At 39.6% G+C, this 23732-nt stretch overlaps 1 protein-coding gene across 1 annotated transcript in view; it reads right to left on the reverse strand.

The window, feature by feature from the left end:
- pard3ba (par-3 family cell polarity regulator beta a) overlaps positions 1-23732 on the reverse strand; it is a 136407-nt gene that overhangs the window by 100086 nt on the left and 12589 nt on the right. The window contains 6 exon segments of the mRNA XM_077512352.1: positions 1654-1779; positions 1987-2073; positions 6924-6969; positions 6972-6987; positions 10639-10745; positions 14957-15131. Coding sequence (XP_077368478.1) covers positions 1654-1779; positions 1987-2073; positions 6924-6969; positions 6972-6987; positions 10639-10745; positions 14957-15131 — 557 coding nt within the window.

Consider the following 23732-nt stretch of genomic DNA (forward strand, 5'->3'; position numbering starts at 1 on the left):
CACTCCGACATTGCAAAACGGCAAAAGTAATTTGCCAGGCAAACAATAAGAGCGAGGAAAAAAAAACCAAAAAAAATGGAAGGTAAATGAGGCTTATGTATCCTTAAATGAGCTTTACCAAGGAGAGGAAGAAGTGAAGAAGAACCGGGGCAGGAGATTGTAGGTGTGTGTGCGCGCTAGACAGAAGCGTATTAAGACACACACTATTTAAGAGATAGAGCAGACAGAAAATGAGGCTTCTTTTTTTTTTTCTGGCAAACTGAGTGACAGGTAAAGTATCAAGCTACAGCAATGGTGGATTGGCTTTTCTGGTTTTGGTTCTTAATTAAATCCTTGAGACTTAATCCCAGAGTCGTTTTCGAATGGCCAGTTCCATTTTTCCATTAAATCTTTTTTTTTTTTTTTGTAAACTTCGGGCCAGGCAATGGGAAGGGACTTTCAGCTTCAGGTTTCAGGTATTCAGATATAGCCTAAAAATTACCGTCTATAACACGATTTCAGTAAATATTGCAATGTTGATATTTCAGAAGAATTATTAATGAATTAAATGATGGATAGGACGCATATCACATCGAAACAGCAGCTATTTTGGAGGACACAATTCTGATATCCTGCAAAACAATTCAAAGCAGAAGCTATCACAAAAACTCAAAAAGTTCAATGGATAAAGAATTGAGAAGCTGCAATCATTACCGTTTTAGAATAAGAGCAGTTGCCCCTCCACTACATTAGGGGTCAGTGGCGCGCTCATTGGTAGAGTGTGCGCAGGGAGCATTCGCTCGGTGGTGTCGGGGTTTTGTTTACACTGAGCATGCGCGCTTTGCACACAGCACAGAGTATGAGTATGAAGTGTAGGCACGAAGTCTAGCAGACCCTCAAGTGACACCATGAAAAAATATTTAACAGGGATGAGAAGACAGGCGGAGAGAGACGGAGATAAAGAGACAAACGAAAGTCTCTCGAAAGCTAAGACGAGGAAATATGATTAACTCTTTGACCGCCAAAAGCGTTTAATGACGTATTCTAAAATCCTAATGAATGTCGCCAAAATCGTTAATTTACGTTTATTACGTTTTTTGTTTTTGTTTTCTCTCAATGGGCAGCGCAACGTCTTGTGCAGCGCTGCCTTGTCACTAAACAAAAACTATTCGTGTCAAAGTCACTGTTGTGCAAAAAAAATTTATCTTTCCACAAAAAGCTTGTTTTTTCCTCTTAATATTTTTGTATAGTCACTGAAATGACCTCATTTCAAACGGCGATTACTAAAGAACAGAATAAAGTTGAAATACTTTTTTTTTTCTCATTAAAGAATGGAATCCAATCTTTCATGTGGTATCCACCAAATTTATGTCGTCATACCGCCACCATATTATGTTTGCTTTGAAAGATGAAAGGTGAAAATGCTCAGAATCATCTGGCACCGTTGGGGGGTTTTTTTTGGATAACATTTGGCAGTTAAAGAGTTAAGCATATGGGGGGGGGGGGGGGTGTTCTTCTTCCTGGGGGGGGTTTATGGCAGAAAATAATTGAGAAGCACTGGCCTAGTCCAAATTTCAAAATACACGTTTTGTTTTTGTTTGTTTGTTTTTTTGTGTCGCCGTACCAGCACGTTTATGTTTTACATACACTATGATCACTTCCCAACATACTCACTCTGCAAAGGACTTATCCTGGAGGTGTATTCCGTTAATTTGAACAATACACTCATCCTCTTGAAAGATATTCTCTCTCTTGGTGCGACTGGTGTCCTCGATGTTTGTAATGTGGAGGCCCAACATCCTGCGCGACACACACGGAGGAGAAAATGTCGACTCACGGAGTGGGTGACCACATTCAGTGTATGATGTCATGGCAGAACTTGATTCTCTCGTGCATTTCCAGTCAACATTGCCATCTGCCTTTCTCTAATGTTGTTTGATGGATTACAAGTGGCAGGAACAAAGCGCGGTTGTATTTGTGTGCGTGTGTGCGTCTGCATGTCCTCACCTTCCACTGAGAGAGGAGCAATAGGGCATGACTTGGATACCGAGGGGCCCGCGATCCCCCAGTAAGTTCACCGTTCTTGTGAGGGAGCTGCCAACAAAATGCACACATTATAAAGCAAATACAGATGTATTGTGTACACCCACACCCACTTTTCCTATCTTTTTAAGCCGGACTGCTGCATATAGCTTGCCTTTTTTTTTTTTGTCCAGGAAACATTGATAAAAACAAATTAGTTTACAGGTAGCTGCTCTTAGTTGTGTCTGTGGGGGTGTGGTGGCGTGTGCATGCATGTGTGAGAAAGACTGGGCTGCAGGTTGCTACTTCACTCCTTATCTGGCTGCTTCTTAAACATCCAAAGCCGCTGGACAATGGAGGAGAGATAAACGTATGAAAAAGGCCAAGAGGAAACAAGAATGAGCCCCTCTTAATAAGCTTGTGCTAGATATGAACTGTGACTCGAGAGCACATAAACAAGGATGATACCACTCAAGATAAAGAAAAAGAAGGCTGCTTTTGATACGAAAGAGACTTTCGGCCCGTTTGTCTGATCCGGAACAAATCTTAGTTGTATAAGTTGTGCAGCAAGTGGTGGTGCAGGCAAGCAAGAGTGAAGAAATGAACACTATATTGTTTGCTTTCACGCATAATGCAAGTTTGGGGGGCTTGTGACACACGCCTCTGTAGTCATCACTGACCACTCTCCACTCAAGCCCCACAAGGATCACACATACTGTACTGTATACAGCAGAGGTGTCCAAACTACGGCCCGAGGGCCATTTGCATTTTTCATTGTCCCAGCGACATATGCTAATAATGGCATTTGACTCAGTTCAAATAAAATAAAAACAAAAATGTTTGGAGATGGTCAAAGTAAGAAGGGAGGGTATCGAAAAACGGGTGCTATTAACTCATTTACTCCCAATAGCGTATAAATACGTTTTTTTTAAATGTTCTAAGTGTCCCAAAGACGTGTTTATACGTTTTTTGTTTTTTTGTTTTTTTATGCTAGAGCATACAGAAGGCTTTGATGCAGCCTCTCAATTGCAAAGAACGGTTGCAGAAATGGTAGTTATTACACAAACGGCCAGCAGGTGGCAGCAGAGCAAAGGAGATCAACCAGGGCCATGTAGAAAAAAAGCTCAATTACTTACAATTTTAAATAGATTTGTGAAAACTGATGAAACTTAGCTCTCTTCTCATGCTAATTGCTGCAAAACGGAAACAGATAGAAACATACTTTTTTCTCCTGATGAAAGAAGAGACTTTAATCTTTCTTTTGATCGGTTCCATGCTTTTATAGCAATAGAACACAATATTCTGTGGGCCTTGCAAAATCTGTCAAAATCCAATAAAACAGCCGGGAGCGAACGGGACTGCTTATGTGAAAATGGCTGGGAGTGAATGAGTTAAAGGTTATTTTAGTAAACTAAAACTAACGAAATAACCACAACTAAAATTCAAAAAACAATTTCGATAACAAAATAAAATAAAAACAAAATGCTTTAAAAAACAAAAACTAACTGAAATTACATCTTATGTTTACAAAACTAACTAGAACTATTATTATAGCAAAAATGTACTTAGTTTTTGTCTTTGGTGTGATTTTTAGTAGATTTATTTTTATATCAACCGGAATAATGACGTTTGAAAGTATGTCACACAGAAGTGACATCATCTAGCAGCAGCCAATAGAAAAGCACCTTAAGATGACGTCGCTCCCATGGTGTTTATTAAAGAACCAAAATGAAAAATTCCCCAACTATAATAACCTTACTGCCATATTACAAATAAAATGGTGTATATACTGTAGAATTTTTCGAAATATGCAAAAGCACAAATACATTTTTAGGACTAAACACAATTTCTCTTCATAACATGATGTGGCCCTTGCGTCCTTCTGATTTTCTGTATGTGGTCCTCAAATTAAAAAGTTTGGACACCCCTGGTATACAGTAAACAAACAAACGCATGTAAGCTACAGTACCTTCAAATTGTAAATCCTGTGTCCTTACAAACACACAAACCATTTTACATACGTGGAATTTACAGACATGCACGACTTGTAGAGCACAGTTACATCAGAATTAAATAGTGCTCCCGGCTTCCCTATCGTGCACTCAAAACCATCTATTATTTATGCACATTAGGCTGTGTGGACCACTTCATCACAGTTGGACACCTGCAGGAGGCATCGATCAACTTGTTGACACCCAAGAACCTGCTGGAGCCTGATTGGTAGGACATTTAAACTGCTCCACCGACTTGCCATCTAGTGAAGGCAAGAGTGGAAGCAAGACACCTCCCCACACACCTAGGCATCAGGTAGCTTTTTAACTTTTGCACCACAGCTTTTGTAGGGGAGTGATGTAATGATAGAATAATGATTTTAATACTGCAATATTAAAATTGTCACAATTTCATCATTACGTTATATTAAAAACAGCCATCTATCAGCCATCTAAGGCCAGGTTGTTTTTCTTTTCTTTTTTCAGTTCGAGCACCCTCTGGTGGTTAGTTTATTAGTGCATCTTAATTTAAATTAAACATGTTTTGGCCACCTACATGTTCATCATTGCCAGATGAAGGGGAATATACTGCATTTGAGTTCCTACACAAATTGACTCAATTCACAATGTACACATGTATTAGCAAAGAAGTGCCTCAATATTAAGTATGAGTACTGAATACTGATTGAACGTTGTTGATGTACATTGAGGTTAATATAACCTGCACTATTTCAACTCTATGCATAATTATAAACTCGTCTAATTAGCATTGTATACACGAGACATTAATATTCAATTACTCATGTTTATTTGTATTTATATTTTGTGTTCTACGGAATCCACACACACACCCACATAAGCCAATTAAACTATCCAAAGAGGAAACCTGCTCTGATTATTAATAGCTCACATGGCAAAACAATGTTCTACGGACATACTGCAGGGGCTGGCACGCCCATAAATCAGTCACACCAGCAAAAATTTTTTCAACATCTCTGTCAAAAAACATGACTTTTCACCCGATTCAGCCAAACACAGCATTGTGCACCGTTGAGCCAACAGGAGGAGCACATGACAATAAAATGACTGGCCAAGCCTATTTCTTTGTAACTGCTGCTATTTAGCAGGGATGTAACAATACCGACAATATCACGATATCGTGATATTAAAACTGCCACAATATCGTCGTCGTCATGTTCACGATATTTAAAAGCTACACATCTGTTTAAAAAAAAAGCAGGTTGTTTCCATTTGTGCAGTTATAGCACCCTCTGGTGGCTAGTTTTTTAGTGCAGTTTAATTTTAATTAGGTATGTTTTGGCCCTTCTATGTTTAAAATACACTAATTGTCAGATGAAGGGGATTGTAAAATGTTTTGAAGCGAGTCAATATGTGGAGGAACTCGATGTGGGTTTGCATTAGCGATTAAAAGTGTCAATATTGAGTGTTATTAGAGATTGAAGGTAGTTTATATGTATTGCTGTTATGTACAAAAGCACAATATTGTTTTTTTTTTGTTTTTTTTAGGATGAGCTATTTTTTTTTTTACAATATTGTGACCTTTTTTAAATATTGCCAACCTCCCCACAATATCGTGATAATTATCGTATCGTGAGCTTCATATCGTGATATCATATCGTGATATTTGGATATCGTTACATCCCTAAAAGAATATTTAAGCTTTTTTTAACAATATCGTGAGCTTCTATACAGTATTGTGAGTCTTTGTGACCCTGTTTTTTATATCGCCAACATCCCCCCCACAATATTATACATTATGTTGTGAGGTTCATATCGTGACATTATCGTATCATTTGGATATTGTTACTTGATGTTGATGTTGACTTGGCGATTATGGCAGATGTACTGTATGGTAGGACCATGGTGTACCTACTTGGATACCTGACGCATTTTGAAAATGACAGTTTTAGTGTAAAACACATTACAAGTGTGGTTTACCCAAAATAAACAAGCAGAGACCAAGACAATATGCACTCAAACACTTAGTGATGAATGATGTATAGTCTCACAGTAGTACTGGTATCAGCACGCACGCACATACTTCAGTTAATTATGTTCATTTATATTTTATAAAATTGCAAACAAGCTCATCAGACGAAGCCACAGCTTGTTAGTGCAACATCCCAATATATATTCACCCGTTTCAGCCTACCACCGACAAAACAAAACAGTCATTCACGGAAGTAGGGGGAAGGGGGGGTACATTAGGATGAATGAAAAGAGCAACAAGGAGTGAGACAGATGGCGCACCCACTCGTGGTTGACTTCCCCTACATCAACAGGGGACCGAGTGCCTAACGAACTTGTAGGCGATCGCTGAAACGCAACTCCTTCCACCACCATCCATCTGTTACCATGGCAAACTATCTGCGCGAGCCGGGCCTCCGCTCTGTCATGAGGCTGTCAAAATATCGCTGTACTGTAAAATGGTACACACACACACACAATATCCATCCGGGCCACCTGTGAGCTCCAGTATCCACTGTTAAATAATCCTGACACCTTTCGGAGATGCTGTGATGGGGGCAGTCAGATGTTGACTTGGCGATTATGACAGATGTTGATAACCTCCCATCATGCCATGGGACTGTGAGGTCCCCCCCCAAAAAAAACGGATTAATGATACAAACAATAAACCAGTTTCCGTGATGATGAATCTCACCACACCAAAGAACAGTTTGAAATAAGGGGGAAAAAACAATGATGAAGGTCAGCCATGTCAGTTAAAAAAAAAAATATATATATATATATATATATATATATATATATATATTTTTTTTTTTTTTTTTTTTTTTTCAGTCTTTCTCCAGTCATGCAGCATTAATATGTTTTTTGCTATTTGGGTCTAATATTTCTGATGACTTACAGAAGGGCGTCATATAAACGCAAATGAGCTCTACATAGTCTTACCTAAATGTAATCTGGTTCATCTTGGTGAGATTTTTTGGACCTCCTTCAGTGCATGATTGATTTCCTGCAATGATAAAAAATACAAATTCATTCAGTATTGCCCAAATAAAAACATAACGACGCATATAAATAAGATTTAACTAACGTCTCACAGGAAGCAGTAGATACAAAGCGAACCGCTCTCAATTAGTGCAGTAAACGAGCGGCGTCATCATCAATCACCTTCGCAAATTGTGGACCGCTGGACACCGAGCTCCGCCAGGCGACACTTTCCTCCCCTCGCTACCTTTGTGTTTACGTCTTTCTAGTTGGCCCCACCCCCGCACTGCATCACAGCCCCGTGTCAAGCAAGGATCTAGTTGTTGAGTCTGAAAGTCAACAAGCCGTGAGCAAACGGACGAGGAGTGAGATGTGAAAATAAACGAAGGGTAACTTCAACGTCCACTGCTGCAAGACCCTTAGATACACTCGCCCCAAAATCATTTAAGACATGACGGGCGCAATTAGATCCTTCTGCTTCGTCACTTTCATTTTGTCACTAGCACTAATGGCTAAAAAAGTTCCCGCCCACCAGCTCCCTAACTCAGCACACACCCCCCACCACAACCAACCTGCCCACCCGCCCATATCTATAATGAAACACACACAACCAACTCCCCAAACAACAATCTGTCACACTAAATCAAAGCTGTAGTGCTATTATTCCCCCAAAAAATATTACCAGCTTGTTTAAGGAGACATAAAAATTCCAAGAGTGCATTTCTGAATGTGCACGTATATGTCGCCTGAACAAATAGTGACCTACTTATGCGGCCGTGTGAGATTATCACACAATAGAGTGTATATTAGGGCTGGGGGGGGGGGGGGGGGGGGGTGTTACAGGAGGATGAGCCACAGGCACTATTGTTGCTGAGCGTCTTTCCGTGACCTAACGCAAGATGGGCTAATGTCAAGCGCTTAAATACACATTGCGTCTGGAAAACAGTGCAAATGATGACTTGCACACAGAGTGGTCGCCTGCCTGTATGTTGTACTTGCACCTGCTTATAACTTAAATGACACAAATTGAGACGTGTTATAAAATGAATAGTCTATGATATATTGTATATGAGAGAGAGGAGAGGAGAGAGAGAGAGAGAGAGAGAGAGGAGAGAGAGAGAGAGAGAGAGAGAGAGAGAGAGAGAGAGAGAGAGAGAGAGAGAGAGAGAGAGAGAGAGAGAGAGAGAGAGAGAGAGAGGAGAGAGAGAGAGAGAGAGGCAGTGTGATGTTAAACCTCTGATTAAGAGCAATTCAACTTGGACCTTAAAATCAACATAGTAACTCTGAACCTGAAATCAGTTGTACAATTTTATTCATATGATTTAGAAAATTTGAGCTGAATGTATTATTGAGTGTGACGTAGAGATAAGACGTCAACCAGGTGTGAGGTGTGTGAGTGGTGCCAATGGATGCCAGTCTGTCAAGAGATGGTGTTCAATGCTGCTGTGAGGTCAAGTAGGATGAGAATAGAGTAGGCCAGAGTCCGAAGCTATGACGAGGTCATTGGCTGTTTCAGTACTATGGAAGGGACAGCAACCAGACTGAAACTGCTCATAGATGTTATTTGAGATGAGATGGTTGTGAAGTTGGGTGGCAAGTTGCCACTGGCAACAGATTTTTCTAGAATTTTGGAGATGAAAGGTAGGTTGGATATGGGTCGAAGGTTACTGAAGTGGGTTTGGTCTTGGCCTTTTTTTTTTTTAAGCATTGGTGGAATAGAAGCATTTTTGAGAGTCCGGGGAACAATACCAGTAACTAGGGAAGAGTGGATAATGGTGATGAGGGAGATTGAGATTGAGATTGAGATTGAGATTAGATGAGATGAGATTGAGATGAGATTGAGATGAGAATGAGATGAGAATGAGATGAATTGAGATTGAGATGAGAATGAGATGAGATTAATTGAGATTGAGATGAGATGAGTTGAGATGAATTGAGATGAGAATGAGAATGAGATGAGGATGAGATGAATTGAGAATGAGATGAATTGAGATGAATTGAGATTGAGATGAGTTGAGAATGAGAATGAGAATGAGAATGAGAAGAGTGAGACGAGACGAGACGAGACGAGACGAGACGAGATTGAGATGAGATTGAGATGAGATTGAGATGAGATTGAGATGAGATGGAGACGGGGTTTAACAAGTGCAGTGGGAGTGGATCAAGATGGCAGGTTGTTGGTTTTGAGTTGAGAACGAGCTCAGATATGGTCTGGAAGGGGAAGAGAGTCAAGTTGGAGAGCAAGGTTGGGGGGGGGGGGGGAGCTGAAGCTGTGCATGAATTCAAACATCGATGTGTTTACTACACATTCAGTCACACAGTAACTGAGAAAGTCTAACTCAGCTAGGCTGCTGCTAAATCCATGTAGGAAAATAGAATGCATGCTCTCTTGCAGGAGCTTGTGTGCTTTGTCATTCACGGTTGCCTGTTTACGTTTGAGATCAAAGTGTAGCCACCTTTAGCTCAGGCCTTAGTCATCCAATTGATGACATCTGTACTCATTGGCCCAGCAGTATGTGGAATAGGATCAGGGCTGGATTACTTGAAGCATCAAGCTTCTTTGAACTTAAACCAGAAAGAATGGTTTATGAAATGCTTTTATTCTTGATGTTTTGGGTTTTTTGAAGGTGATTTTCACAGATATGTTAATAAGAAACCTGGGAACTAAAAAAAAATAGGCTAAATGTGTCCTTTAAATCATCGGAAATGATCCAGCACGCTCAGGTTGAAGTAAGCGTTGCATTTACTTCGGGTAATGCTGAGTCATTGCTGACTCTAATGTTGGTACCATGGTTTCTCTTTTCACTCTCACACACACGCCAACACGCAAACACACCCCAACAGTCAACAGTGTGCTGTTAAATGGCAGCTTCTTTGGAAAAGATGGAGTGCACTTCATTTCAAAGTGCACCCCGAAGCAGAGTTCTGGGCCAGGGTGAATGCTTCTTCATCTTTGTCCTCAAAGAGGGCATGCCTCAAAGAGCATAATGGCAAATGGGATGTCTTCATGCCTTGGTTATTTATTTACTTTCTTTTATACGTCCAAGACATTTGACAGAAAATGCTCACATGTCCATTTTTTTAAACAAATTAATTCAGTGGAATTTAAAAGGAGCAAACGTACGTGTTGAGCCGGGTTTACGATGGAGCCTTGTGTTCTGATTCGAATGAAATTGAATGACCAAACAGAATGAAAAATGCTCCGAACGAAGACCTCAATCGGAAAATAAAGGCTGGATTCATTCGGAATTGCATCGGTGGTGTATTCCTGTTGCCAATCCAAACAAACATCATGTAAATAGTTAAATCAGAACGTGAAATGAATTTGTCATTAACACACTTGAAAATGGCAAAGTCCCACCAGATTTCATCTCGTCTGCAATGGGAAAACGTATTTCAAACTACTTGTATCTAGTTTATATCAAGCTGTTTCTTTAATAAATTGCTCAAATAACAGCCAATATTACACTAAATAGATTAATCAACTCCATCTTGATAAGACATGGCTGTAAACGAGCTCTTCTGATTAATGTTGCGGTGCATAGAAACGGCTGATTGGAATAGAACATGTCACATGTAAATGGTTGACCAGACATTTTCCGTTGGAATAGTTTCAACCGGAATGACAAAAAAAAAATTCTCCATGTAAACCCAGCTACAGTGACAAAACGCTCACCATTTGGGATGCTTCATTGTTTCGTTCATCGTGTATTGACGCAGTGGTCATCTCAAGGGGAGGAGCCAATACGGAGTCACTGCTGCTCCTCACCAAAAGGGGCGTGTCTGCAATAAAGAAGGAAGTTTAGTTCCCTAAGCATTTTTTTCACAGTAAGCAGTACAGTTGAAAATGATATTGTCACTTCTATGTACAATAAGGAAGGGAACATGAAGAACACAAAAAAGCTTATTTTCCTAAACAAAGCTACTTTTAATAAACGAGAAGTTAAGAAGAAAGAACATTGGAGGCTGTACGTCCACACTGTTAGAAGACAACTGCTACTAGTCGTGCTACTTGAACAATTTTGGCGCCTATGGGGCAGTTTGGGGTATGTTGCTCAAGGATACCACAGCCGTGTGTCTGGGAAATGTTGAGATGGATGGTCTTTAACCTGGACCGCCATAGTGGCAGGTGATGATCTTAACTCATTCCCTCCCAAAAACGTATTTATATGTTTGTTTTAATGTCTTTTTTTTTTTCATGCAAGAGCATACAGAAGGCTTTGGTGCAGCTTCTGACATGAAGAGGTGGCTTAAAACAATGGTAGTTACTACAAAAAATGGCCAGCAGGTGGCGGCAGAGTGAGATCAGCCAGGGCTATGTTGCAACAAGCTCTTTTTCATAGTGTTTTCACCTGGAATGTGAATTTCTGTATTCTAATGCGAATTGCTACAAAACAGAAACAGACACAAATCTATTTTTTTTCCTGATGAAAGAAAAGATTCTTAATGTTTCTTTTTGTAGGTTCCATGTTTTGATAGCAATAGAACACAATATTCTGTGGGCCTTGTAAAATCAGTCAAAATCCAGTATAACAGCTGGGAGCAAAGGAGTTGTTTCTGTGAAAATGGCTGGGAGTGAATGAGTTAATAACCCTTTTTTGACATGGGTGACAAGTTACGGCCTTTTTTTTTTTTTTGTTTTTTTGCTGAACTCATCAATGTGTTACTGTGTCAAGCTGTTATGATGTCACATTATTTGCACAGCGAATAAATATTTCCACCCCACTTGCACACACAGCAGTGGAAATAGAAGCCAGATTACAGTTTATGGTTCCAAACAGTCCCGTGGTGAGCTAAATAAAATTGCACTGCTCGGACAAAATCTGGAGGTTGAAGTCCAGACTTATAGCTGATGGTTTTAATCATAAATAAATACATAAATAAATACATAAATAAATACATAAATAAATACATAAATAAAAAAGGATGCAATAACATGAGGTGCGCAATTATTAACGGCTGCCTCACAAACCTGAACTGTTGTAAACCATATCAGCATCCATCTAACAATAATTGTAAAGCTTACATGGCACCAATCCTTCACTCATACACATTTATAATACCGTATTTTCTGCACTATAAGGTGCACCTAAAAGCCTTCAATTTTTTCAAAAGCTGACCATGCGCCTTATAATCCAGTGCGCCTTATATATGGATCAATACTGAGCCGCAACAGGTCTCGCTGTCAAGACGCTATCGGTGACCCTGCACGATCGGTGACGCGCATGCGCAGAAGATCCCGCCATCTTGGAACGCTAGCTAATACTAATACTTTACCTCAGAGAAAATAATAAAACAACTGTTAATTCATTTTGGGAGTGAATGGAGTTGTCAGAAAGCTGCTTTGTAATCTATTAATAAAGTTTGACTGACCTATCTGACTGTTTTGTTGACATTCCCTTTAGCGCAGCACCATCTAATGGATGCATAACGTAACCCCAGCCTCTACTTTAGCGACTTTATATGGAAAAAGTTTTAAAATATGTCATTCATTGAAGGCGCGCCTTATAGTGCGGAAAATACGGTAATCATTTAGCCCTGCCCAAACCAGCAGGGTGCGAGAGAGTTGGCACAAGACAGGTCTTTGAATCCATCAAGAAACAATTCAAAAGAATGTAATTTGGAGCTTTGTGTTGCCTTGGGATTTTAATATGCAGCCTAATGGGAGCTGGTGTGATATCAAATCCTCTGTCAGGGTGTGGTCACACAGAAGCCAACAGAGAAAAAAGAAAGACTGGAGCAAGTGCAGGATAAATGAGAGTAGTGCACTGAAAGATTGTGACGGAGAAGGGAAGGAGAAAACTGAGAAAAGGGGAATACGAGCAAAATCCTCTCCTTTCCTGTAATCAATCTCTCTTTAGGGGGCAGTGACAGGGTCCTGATCCAACGTGGGCAGAATACAGAGTGTCAAGGAGGAAAACAAGCAGGAATGGGAACGTTTTTTGTGTGTGCGTGCGTGTGTAGCTGATAAAAAATGGTCACAAATATCCTTTCAAACAGCGTTCACATATTACTCGTCTAGTAGTGATGTGTTTGGGTTTGTTGAGCAATTTATATCATCAAACTTCAGTACAGTACGGAAGAATGAGCCCTAGTGTGAGCAACAAATCTCGTGGCATTATTGGAGATTTCTTAAGACTCCCTCCAGAGCAGGAGATGTTCGCCCTTCTGCGTAAAGACTGCGCACTAATGATGCTTGCTTGATGCCACCACATGCTCCCCGGTGATTTGCCAGAACACGAAGTACACATTCACTGTACACTTGTGTGGTCTATGGTCACAGCTAGGGTCCATTACTTAGCCCCATAAATCCTTCTTCGTTCATTTACCCAAGTCCTCCAGCTGTTTAATGTCCCTTGCCTTCATCAGCTATTTGAAAGAGCATAAGGGCGACTATGTTGACCCCTGAGCTAAAGTGACCTTTGGGTCAAGTGGTGGCGCCAGGGGTCACATCTATGGATTAGAATGACACTGGCAACTCTTTCAGGGCATGACCAAGATTACCTTGGAGACGTTTCTGATAGTGACTGAAAGGTTCAAAACAGGCCTTATTTAATGCAAGGTTCCGCTCACTTTCCAGTGAGTTTTTCGAGAGACCCAAAAGGGGCCTCACAAATTTATCTGCTTAGAACTCTCCATCTGCTAACTCGGCTGCTTGTACAGCTCTGGGAGGTATACTGCAAGGATTTCCTCTTGTTGTCTCTTCTAAAAAAAAAAAAAAGTTCAGTAGCACTACAGTGCCGGTTCACTGCAGGGGCAGCGGTAACAGCAAGGACACTTCTGTCTGAAAGCTTACCAGCATAATCGGTGTCACGTGATAGGTGCTGATGGTGACTTTGTCTTGCAAGCACACTAAGTAATGACTGAGTGTGTATGTTTGCATGTACATGTGTGTGTTGCCCAGTGGTCTGTTTCTCTGGCAATCGACCGAGCGACCCGGTACAGGCTGCTCATGGGATGATGCGATAAGGACTCTTCCGAGAGTGTGTGTGTGCGCGTGTGTCCATGTAGCAGCGGATCAATGCAGGCCTAATCATCCCACTGGGCCAGTGTGAAGTCCAATCATCCTGTTCAAACAAACCGCTCAGCCACACACATAACACGCGCACACGCAAGCACTTTGATGCCTAACTGATTACAGAATTACTCCTTGCTCCTTCCGCCACCACTCAACCGGATTACATGCACGCTATAACCAGATTATTGTGAATAATCAAATGGAGGTAAGCACACCAATAAAGGAATTAGAATAAACCTGAATTTCCAGAAAAAAAAAATGAGTTTACATGGTTGGTTAAAACTTAGTGCATGTTCTCCCCGTGCCTGCGTGGGTCTTCTCCGGGTACTCCGGTCTCCTCCCACATTCCAAAGACATGCATGGCAGGTTAATTGGGCGCTCCAAATTGTCCTTAGGTGTGCTTGTGAGTGTGGATGGTTGTTCGTCTCTGTGTGCCCTGCAATTGGCTGGCAACCGGTCCCGGGTGCACCCCACCTACTGCCCAAAGCCAGCTGAGATAGGCTCCAGCACCCCCCACGACCTTTATGAGAAATAAGCGGTCAAGAAAATGGATGGATGGATGGATGGATGGATGCATGGATGGTTGGATTAGGTACACCAAAACAACGTGACATATTCTTTTCATATTCTGTTATGTTCTCTGGCGACCCAACATTTAACCGTTATTTCTATTGTTAACTCATTTACTCCCAATAACGTATAAATACGTCTTTGGGACACTTAAAACATAAAAAAAACAAACGTATTTACACGTTATTGGGAGCAAATGAGTTAAGAGGTGGAGGAAGTTCCACTCACATAGGCTGCGCATTTGGATGTGAAGAAAACTGTGCGCTGCAGTCGAACAGTTGTTTCATTTGTATTTTTCTAAGTTATGAGTTAACCGAGTTATTAATGATTTCACATATTCAGCAGCCTGGAGTTTTAGGCACAAATCACGAGTCAAGATGACTAAACCTAACACTCAGTGACTTACTGGATTTGAGGACGGCCTCATTGACTTCTATCTCCCCTTTGTTTGGCTCCTGGAGCTGCACGTGTGAATAGTAGCTCAGCGGCTCTGGACTGGGTGGAGTACTTGAATCGCCATTAGAGATGCTCTCCCTGGGGCTGTCTGTCATCCCACGCTGCACTTCGAACAGCGCCACCAGCTAGAAAAGAAAGACGAGTGTCAATTTGAGAGCCATGATTGCAGTCAAAGGCCTGGTGCTTCTCAAAAAAAAAGGATTTTCATAAATGTGAACATTCGTCCTACTCCCAACCACATGACCACCGCGTGGCTTCAAGTTTCAAGTACGAAGTTACGAGGATTCGCGAAGTTTTGGCAGTGTTCTAACGCCCCCCCTCCGCCACCCCCCACACTCCACCAGGCAGTTCTTCCATGGTCCTGTGAGCGTCGCTGTTTTGTAATTCAATGGGACTTTTTGAAATTGCAGTTTCAAAACAACATTGAAAACATTGTCAGTCTTTCAACCAATGTCCAGGGAAAACAATGCCAAAATGCCTTTTTTTAAACTTGGCTGGTGACCGTTTTGAATCTCTGAAAGTTTGTGGGTGAAACACTGTAAAATTAAATTATGGGGGGAAAAAAAAGGTTGTCTTTTTGAATGATTTAACATGCTTTTTGGAGATTCAAACCCACTTTTCAGGTTTGGAAATATTTTTTCAACGTTTTGAGAACGTTCAGAGTTTACAGGTTTCAAAAACGGGCAACAAATAAATGCCGAGGGAGAACAATGCCAAAATGCCATTTTTGAAACTTGGCTAGTGACTGTTTTGAACCTTTTTTTTTTTTTTTTTTTTAACGCTTTTTCAGTGATTTTTTCAGTCATTCAAAAAATATTTTTGGAGATTCAAAATAATTTTTGGGAGATTCAAAACATTTTTTCAGTCATACAAAAATGTTTTCGGAGATTCAAACCGAGGTTTCGAGTATTGGCAGGATTCTGATTCCATATATAACCAGGTGCGAGACTCTGAGGTCGTGTGTCTGCGTGCCTGTGTGTGTGGTGGTGGGTGGGGAGGGGTTTTGAGGGCGAAATTGACAGTCCCGTGAGATGTGGCATGAGAAAGAGAAGCTGTCATATGCAATGACACGGCCAGCACAATGAGCCAGGCACGGTAGATGAATAGGATTGAGGGAGAGTGCAAGGGAACAACAAACTGTCTAATTGAGAGCGCTTTCAATTGAGCAAATGAGAAGGTGTGTATATCAGCAGTGGGGCGACACCTCCGCTCAAGTGTGGATGTGTGGCTAATGTGGATAATGGGTGTGTGTTGGAGGTCTCACGCCCAGTTATTAGAAATATAAAGCAAAGAAGATAACTGCTTAATAAAAAGAAAAAAACTGCAATTAACTCATTCACTCCCAGCCATTTTCACAGAAGCAATCCCGTTCGCTCCCGGCTGTTTTACTGGGTTTTGACTGATTTTGCAAGGCCCACAGAATATTGTGTTCTATTGCTATAAAAACATGGAACCTACCAAAAGAAAGATTAAAGTATCTTCTTTCATCAGGAAAAAAAAAAAGTATGTTTCTATCTGTTTCCCTTTTGCAGCAATTAGCATTAGAAGAGAGCTAAGTTTCATCAGTTTTCACAAATCTATTTAAAATTGTAAGTAATTGAGCTTTTTTTCTACATGGCCCTGGTTTGCTCTGCTGCCACCTGCTGGCCGTTTGTGTAATAACTACCATTTCTGCAACCGTTCTTTGCAGTTGAGAGGCTGCATCAAAGCCTTCTGTATGCTCTAGCATAAAAAACAAACAAACAAACAAACAAAAAACGTATAAATACGTCTTTGGGACACTTACATTTAAAAAAACGTATTTACACGTTATTGGGAGCAAATGAGTTAAACACTGGAGCTGAACTACGGTGTGCATACGTATATATTTCCACTGGCTAAGGCAGCGTGGCACACATTTTCTATCCCACCATGACGTCATCTCTCACCTGAACCTCCCATGATTCAATATCAGCATGCTACATGGCCACACACACAAAAAAAAAAAAAAAAGGAGAAAGGAATTGAGGGAACTGGCAGTTGCAGCGAGAAAAAGATGAGGAAAAAAAAAAAGGAAGACTTGACACCAGGAAAACAATCTGATTGTGCCGCTTGATGAATGCATTTCCAGCTCTTTCTTTCTCCTTTATCAGCTTTCCTCTTTGCCTCCTTATCTCCATCCATCCCCAGCGGCCGTCTCTTTCCCCCCCGAGCTTGCTGACTGCATCAATCAAAGTCCATGCCCATGGGTTGAGTGCTAGACGTGTGAGTGAACACACCAACGTGCACATGCACAAAGTTGCAGGGATGAGCTTGGCCTAGCGTGCATTATTTTGAGAAACGTCTTTCAGCATGTGGAATGGAGGTAATCATTTCTATTTTTTATCTATTTATTTATTTTTATTTTGTTTTTGTTTTTTTAGATAACAGAGAGCCTTGATAAAGAGCAGTGGAGAATTTAAATTTGAGTCGTTGTATTTTTGCGACACCCGCTGGCTTTTTTTTGGCAGTTTTGGGAAATAACACAATACATGTACGTATGTGTGTAGGTTACAAAAATAAAATAATTGTATTCAAAAATAGGAAATCAGATTAAAGGTACATTAAATCCAAATGTGGATTATTTTACAGGATTACAATTTCCATGCAGTAAGAGAACTGGCACGGCCGTTTATGTCGATCGATCAATCTAACACTAACACTAGATTGATCAATCCATCAATCAATAAATCCATCAATCCATCAAACCATCAAACCATCCATCAATCAAATCAATCAAATCCATCAATCAAATCCATCCATCCATCCATCCATCCGACAATCAAATTAATCCATCAATCAATCAAATTAATCCATCAATCAATCAATTAATCCATCAATCAATCAATTAATCCATCAATCCATCAATCAAATCCATCAATCCATCAATCAAATCCATCAATCCATCAATCAAATCCATCAATCAAATCAAGCAAATCCATCAATCCATCAATCAAATCCATCCAACAATCAATAAATTAATCCATCAATTAATCCATCAATCAATAAATTAATCCATCAATCAATCGATTAATCCATCAATCCATCAATCAATCCATCAATCCAACAATCAATCCATCATCACACAATCCATCAATCGATGCATCAATCAATCCATCAATCAATCCACCCACCCATCCATCCACCAATCCACCCATCCATCGAGGAGATAACAGGTCAACAATACCACGACCACCTCAAATGAGGAGACTGTTCATGCGATTGTTAATAAATAATATTATTTTTTTATTTTTACGATTATTTTTAATAAATAATAAAAGGGAAAAAAAAAGAAGAAGTTTTTAACTTCTTCCTACTCCCTTTTGAACATGTAAGTTATGATTAATTGAATGATTATGTTATTGGGATTTTCTTCTATTTTGATTGTTGTTGTTTTTTGTTTTATTTCTGCTGTTCATCTGTTTATATGTTCAAAAAAATAAATAATAAAAAAAAATTGTTCAATAACCAAATGGATGACTGTGGCATACACGTGTCACATGCCACATGTATGCATAAAGGACGAACAGGTTTCATTTCTCAGGACCATATCCTGCCCATCCATCACTTACAATTCCAAAGCACTTTAATTCACCTGAAGATGAAAATGGACACTAACACTCGGTTGTCATTTACCTCCTGTAAATAATATAATAAATTGCCAATGAATACAAAGACAAAAACAATTAAAGCCGCAAGCAGCAATCGTGAACATTCATTCACACCCACTTCTTCATGGCAAATCTTCAGATGAATCAAACTTTGACACCATGGTCCGCCCACATTCGATGGCGGAGGCACCAAAGTTTCACAGATTAGCGTCGCCCATCTGTCTGGAAGACCTGCTTCCAATTTGGCTAATTTCGGCAAATTCCTTTGTACAAGCCCTGAAATTCAACAATGGCTAATAAACCAAAATGGTCCAGCTCAATTTCGGGCAAGGACACTTGACACCATTTTGTGTTATGATCGATAGTTTTGTGATGATCGAGCAAACTGGTTGGGGCATACAAAACAGCCCTTCTTAAAAACAAGTTAATTCCTGGTGAAACATTAAATCTTGTCATTAATCATTAAAACACAGGCAACATTATTTTCACTCCTGACCCTCAATGCGTTTGTTTCCTTCTTCAGCATAAATGAATATGAGACACAGATGTTAGAAACAGGAGACATTGTTTACATGTTACAACTCACAGATGGAATGGTGGAGTGGCATTAATAATGTATTCAATCACTTGCTAAAAATAATTGCATGCAATAACAGAGCCAGTAGAGAAGAACCCCCAACCCATTCCCGCCACGCGCACACACGCAGACACACATAAAATAATGAAGCAGTGAATCACCGCTACATTGCGGTTCGTCGTTAGCGCCCCCGTTCTATTGTGGATTTTTTATTTATTTTTTTAAGTGACCCTTTATAATGTGTTTTACGTTATACAGGCTATAAATTTAGTAGCACATTTTGCCACCTTAATTATTAGTGTTCCCATGGAGAAAAGAGAATACAGTAAAAGCTGTTGTTGCCCTATGTGTGTGAAAGTAGTACTTGTTTGAAGGGATATAACTACTTTAACATTTCATTTCTGTAAGCCTGTTTATGGAGTTTTGTGTTTATAATGTTGGCATTAAGCTAGAGAACTTTTGTTGAACATGGTTTGTTTGAACATATTAGTGTGAAAATTAGGGTTGGGCGGTTAAACGGTATCCCGCGGTGTCTAAAAATAGAAACGGTGTCACTTTAAATACCGCCATTTAAAAAAAAAAAGACAGAAAAAGAAATATGATGTAAGTATATTTTTTGAGAGAAATATATAAATGTGTACTTGTTTTCAACTTAATATAACTATTTACTTATAACTATTTAAAAAAAAAAAAACTAATAGCAATAATTAATCATGTGCCAGTCATCTGTAAAGCAGCACCCGTTGAACTGTGCATTGCAAAAAATAAAAACAGCGAGTCAGACTCAGCGACAGATCAGAAAAAAAAACAAAACACAATGTATAATAACTTAACTAACGACCTGCTGTTTTTTTTTTTTCTTTTTTCTTTTTTGTCTCCTCACTGTTAGTGCCGCGATGGGTTGCTTTCACGCGTCCTGTGGCTCGGGCCACAAGACTCAGTCTTTAATAATAATAGTGACTGTCACTAATATATTTCTTTTTTTTTGGGGGGGGGGTTGTGTTGTTTGTGTGGTAAAGTAAAGCTTTGAAAACGGGGGGGGGGGAAATCATTGCCATTGCAACCATGGAGAAAAACTAAAGAGAAAAAAATTTGACGATATTACCGTATACCCCGGTGTAATGAGGAGACGGTGAAACGTTGTCAAAATCTTAATACCGCCCAAACCTAGTGAAAATACACGGCATAAGATTTCATTCTTTTTTGTTGAAGTGTCAGTCTTACAGTCAACTTTAACTGGGATCAACAAACAGCTCGAAGCAAGCGCAAGGGCCTCTCATTTGGAAAACTTTGGAGAGCTTTTTTGTTTGTTCAAAAGACCGTGATATACTGTCTCCCATTTCTTTACAGCAAGAGAGTGAGAATGGGGGCTAGTAATACTTTAGAGCATATCTTACTAAGTTTAAGTGTGTTTAAACAAGTTTAAATATGTTTAAAGTATGTAAGAGGGATACAACTGTTTAAATAGGTGAGACTGGAACATATCCCTGCGCTAAACTGGCGTTTACTTCTGCCCAATAACGAATGTTTTAAGGACAATATGTGCCTGAAACACATTGCGCTGCAAAAAGGATGAACAGTGCCACCTTGCTTTAGCCAAACAGTTCTGCATGCCAGTAAAAAGTCAATATCAGCTGTGCGCACACACACAAATCTAAAAAAAAAAAAAAAAGCCCCCCAAAAAAACACACTCACTTCCTTTTCTCATTGCCTCGTACTAATCAGCTCATTTTTCTTCGAGGCTGCGGTGCTTGCATGTGTGCCTGTGAGTAAGTGTGTGTGTGAGGTACCAGTCTATTGAGATACTTTGCTTTTGTGCTGTTGTCATCCATCTCACAAATACCCCCTTCCCCATCCTTCATTCTTTCTTTGAAAGGACGATGCATAATTCAGAAGGTGGATGCTGCATCCTGACAGCAAATGGTAACCCAATCATCTCTCTCACACGCGCCTGTGCGAGGCTGCAAACCTTAAGTAAATACATAAATAAATAATAGCGGTTTTAAGCACCTACATGGCAATCAGAGTGTAACACTCAAATCTCAGGGGGAAAATCTGCTAAAACACTAAAAGGAAGTCAGACGATACATCAACGGGCCACACGTGGCAAAACTCACTTTTAAGTGAAGTTGAGTGGAAAAGATTGAAAGGCTTGATATCAGTGGCATCACATGAGGATATGACAACGATAGGAAACAGTAATGTGGGCCACGCCATCCTACAAATAGCGAAAAGCCATTAGTCACGCCCAAATATATTCATAGTAGGCCTTGCACGATATACCGTTTGAACATCGCGGTTGCGATGTGCGCATGCGCGATAGCCACGTCGCAAGACGTGCGATGTTTCCTGTTTTTTGTTTTGTAGAGCAAGCAAACGTTTGTTTTGCTTCATAAAAGCAGCAAACTACTACGCCTGCTTCGCGCTCCCCTCCTTTCTACTACCGTAGGAGTCACCGGAGGCCCCTCCCCCCTGCACTCTTCAAGTGTTCGAGAAACTGCCCAAAAATATACTTTAATGCACACAGTAAATAACTTGTACCTTATGGATCATATTTTAAACCGAGAAAAGCACTTACGGTATTACAGTACTGTATTCTGAACTGATATTTGTTAAATTTACGTTGATTTTATTTTCAAGGAATTAGTAAATGTCATATTCCACAAAAACTACAAAATATATGCTGCAGAAAATATGTATAGTAGCATCGTTAACTTGGTTCAGTGGAGCAACAGGTAATTGTAAGTAGTAAACTGCACTGCACTTGTGCTCTTCCAACAACCAAATCTTTATAATAAGAAAATTGGTTAAAAAAAAATAAAATAAAATATATATATATATATATATATATATATATATATATAATAATAAGTATGAAACACTTGTTTAACTCTTTTACTGCCACACATTATTTAAAAAAACAACCCCCAATGCCAACGGATTTCGAGCATTTTAACTATTTTTTTTCGAAGCAAACAGAATATTGTGTTTTTTTGCTCCATAAACAACATGGGTACCACATGAAATTTCGCATTCCATTCTTTCATGAAAAAAAAAGTATGTTTCTACCTTATTTCGTTCTTTGGTAATCACCATTTGAAAATAGGTCATTTGAGTGACATTGAGCGAAAACTGAAAAGAAAATTGACAGTGACTTTGATACTAATATTTTTTGTTTAGTGACGCTCCATCAAATTTGGTTTAATGTTACAAAGGCTTTGAAAATTCACATTAGCCTTGAAAACGTTCTATTTCATCAGATTTCGTCATGTTTCATTGTAATTCGCAGCTCTAGTTAGGGACCGAGCAGCTCCCGCTGCCATCTGCTGGCCATAGTTAGTGGGTGTTTTTGATTTCACAACTCATTGACCCGGCTGCGCTGCACTTGGACGTGGCACTGACCACTGATATGTTTAAAAAAAAAAAAAAAAAAAAAAAAAAAAAAAAGTAGTTGACGTCACTTAACGTTTATGGTGGCATAGATCGTGATTCTATTAAACGTTATTAAACGTTTTTGTTTAACTACTGTGCATTTCCTCCAATTTAATGCCAGTTACCATTTGTCTTGTTGGTGTTTTGATCTGGGGTTTTTTTTGGGGGGGGGAAGTACCGGTAGCATTAGAAACCAATGAGTGTGGAGCTAATCCTGCAGATGTTGGGGATTACTTGACAGAATAGCACACAGACAGAAACATACACATGATGTGAAGTGCAGAAACAGATGCTTAATCGAGCTTGTCAAGGCTGTGATGAGGGACTCCTTAAAAAGGGAATTTTATGCAGAGATGTTGCCACATCGACTTTTTTTCATGTTCCTTGCTTGTCGTTTGAAGAGACGCCAGCAGTTGCACATCGAAGCAAGAATATCCACATCGAACATAACATTGCTTTGATGCTGCTGACAGACCCATCCGCTGCAGCAGCAAAGTAAACTACACCCGCTGTTTAAGCACTCGTGCAAAATTTGCAAATGACCCAGATATTATACACGACATAAAAATAGAAAATTGGCAAATGCAATAAACTGTCACTACTGACACTGTAATTTAGAGTGGAAGTGTCATCTTAGTCTTGTCTTAGTGTTGAGGGAGCGTTAACAGGTGTAGCGCTAAAAAATAATATAAAAAAAAAAATAAATTAAAAAAAAAAAAACAGGGATGCACGATAATGATATTTTCAACTGATACCGATAAATCAACAATTTAGAGGTGCCAATGTCGATAACCGATAAGTAAGCCGATAATTGTTTGCAAAATTAACTTAAATACAAATATACTTTCGAGATTTTTCTATTATCTGGTTTATCTGTTTGACGTCAAATTGGTCGATAATTGCCGAGAATTATCGGCTGCCGATATTATTGTACATTCCTTAAAAAAAAAAAAACTAATTTTAAAGGAGACAGATGCATTTTTTTTGTCATAATTTAAAATCGTTCCCAGGTGCTTTAATCACAAAGTCTATCTATGTCCTCTGCTCTTATGTATGTTTATCTGATTCTTAAGAACAATTTAACTGAC

This window comes from Festucalex cinctus, chromosome 2, assembly GCF_051991245.1.
Source record: "Festucalex cinctus isolate MCC-2025b chromosome 2, RoL_Fcin_1.0, whole genome shotgun sequence".
Lineage (NCBI taxonomy): Eukaryota > Metazoa > Chordata > Actinopteri > Syngnathiformes > Syngnathidae > Festucalex > Festucalex cinctus.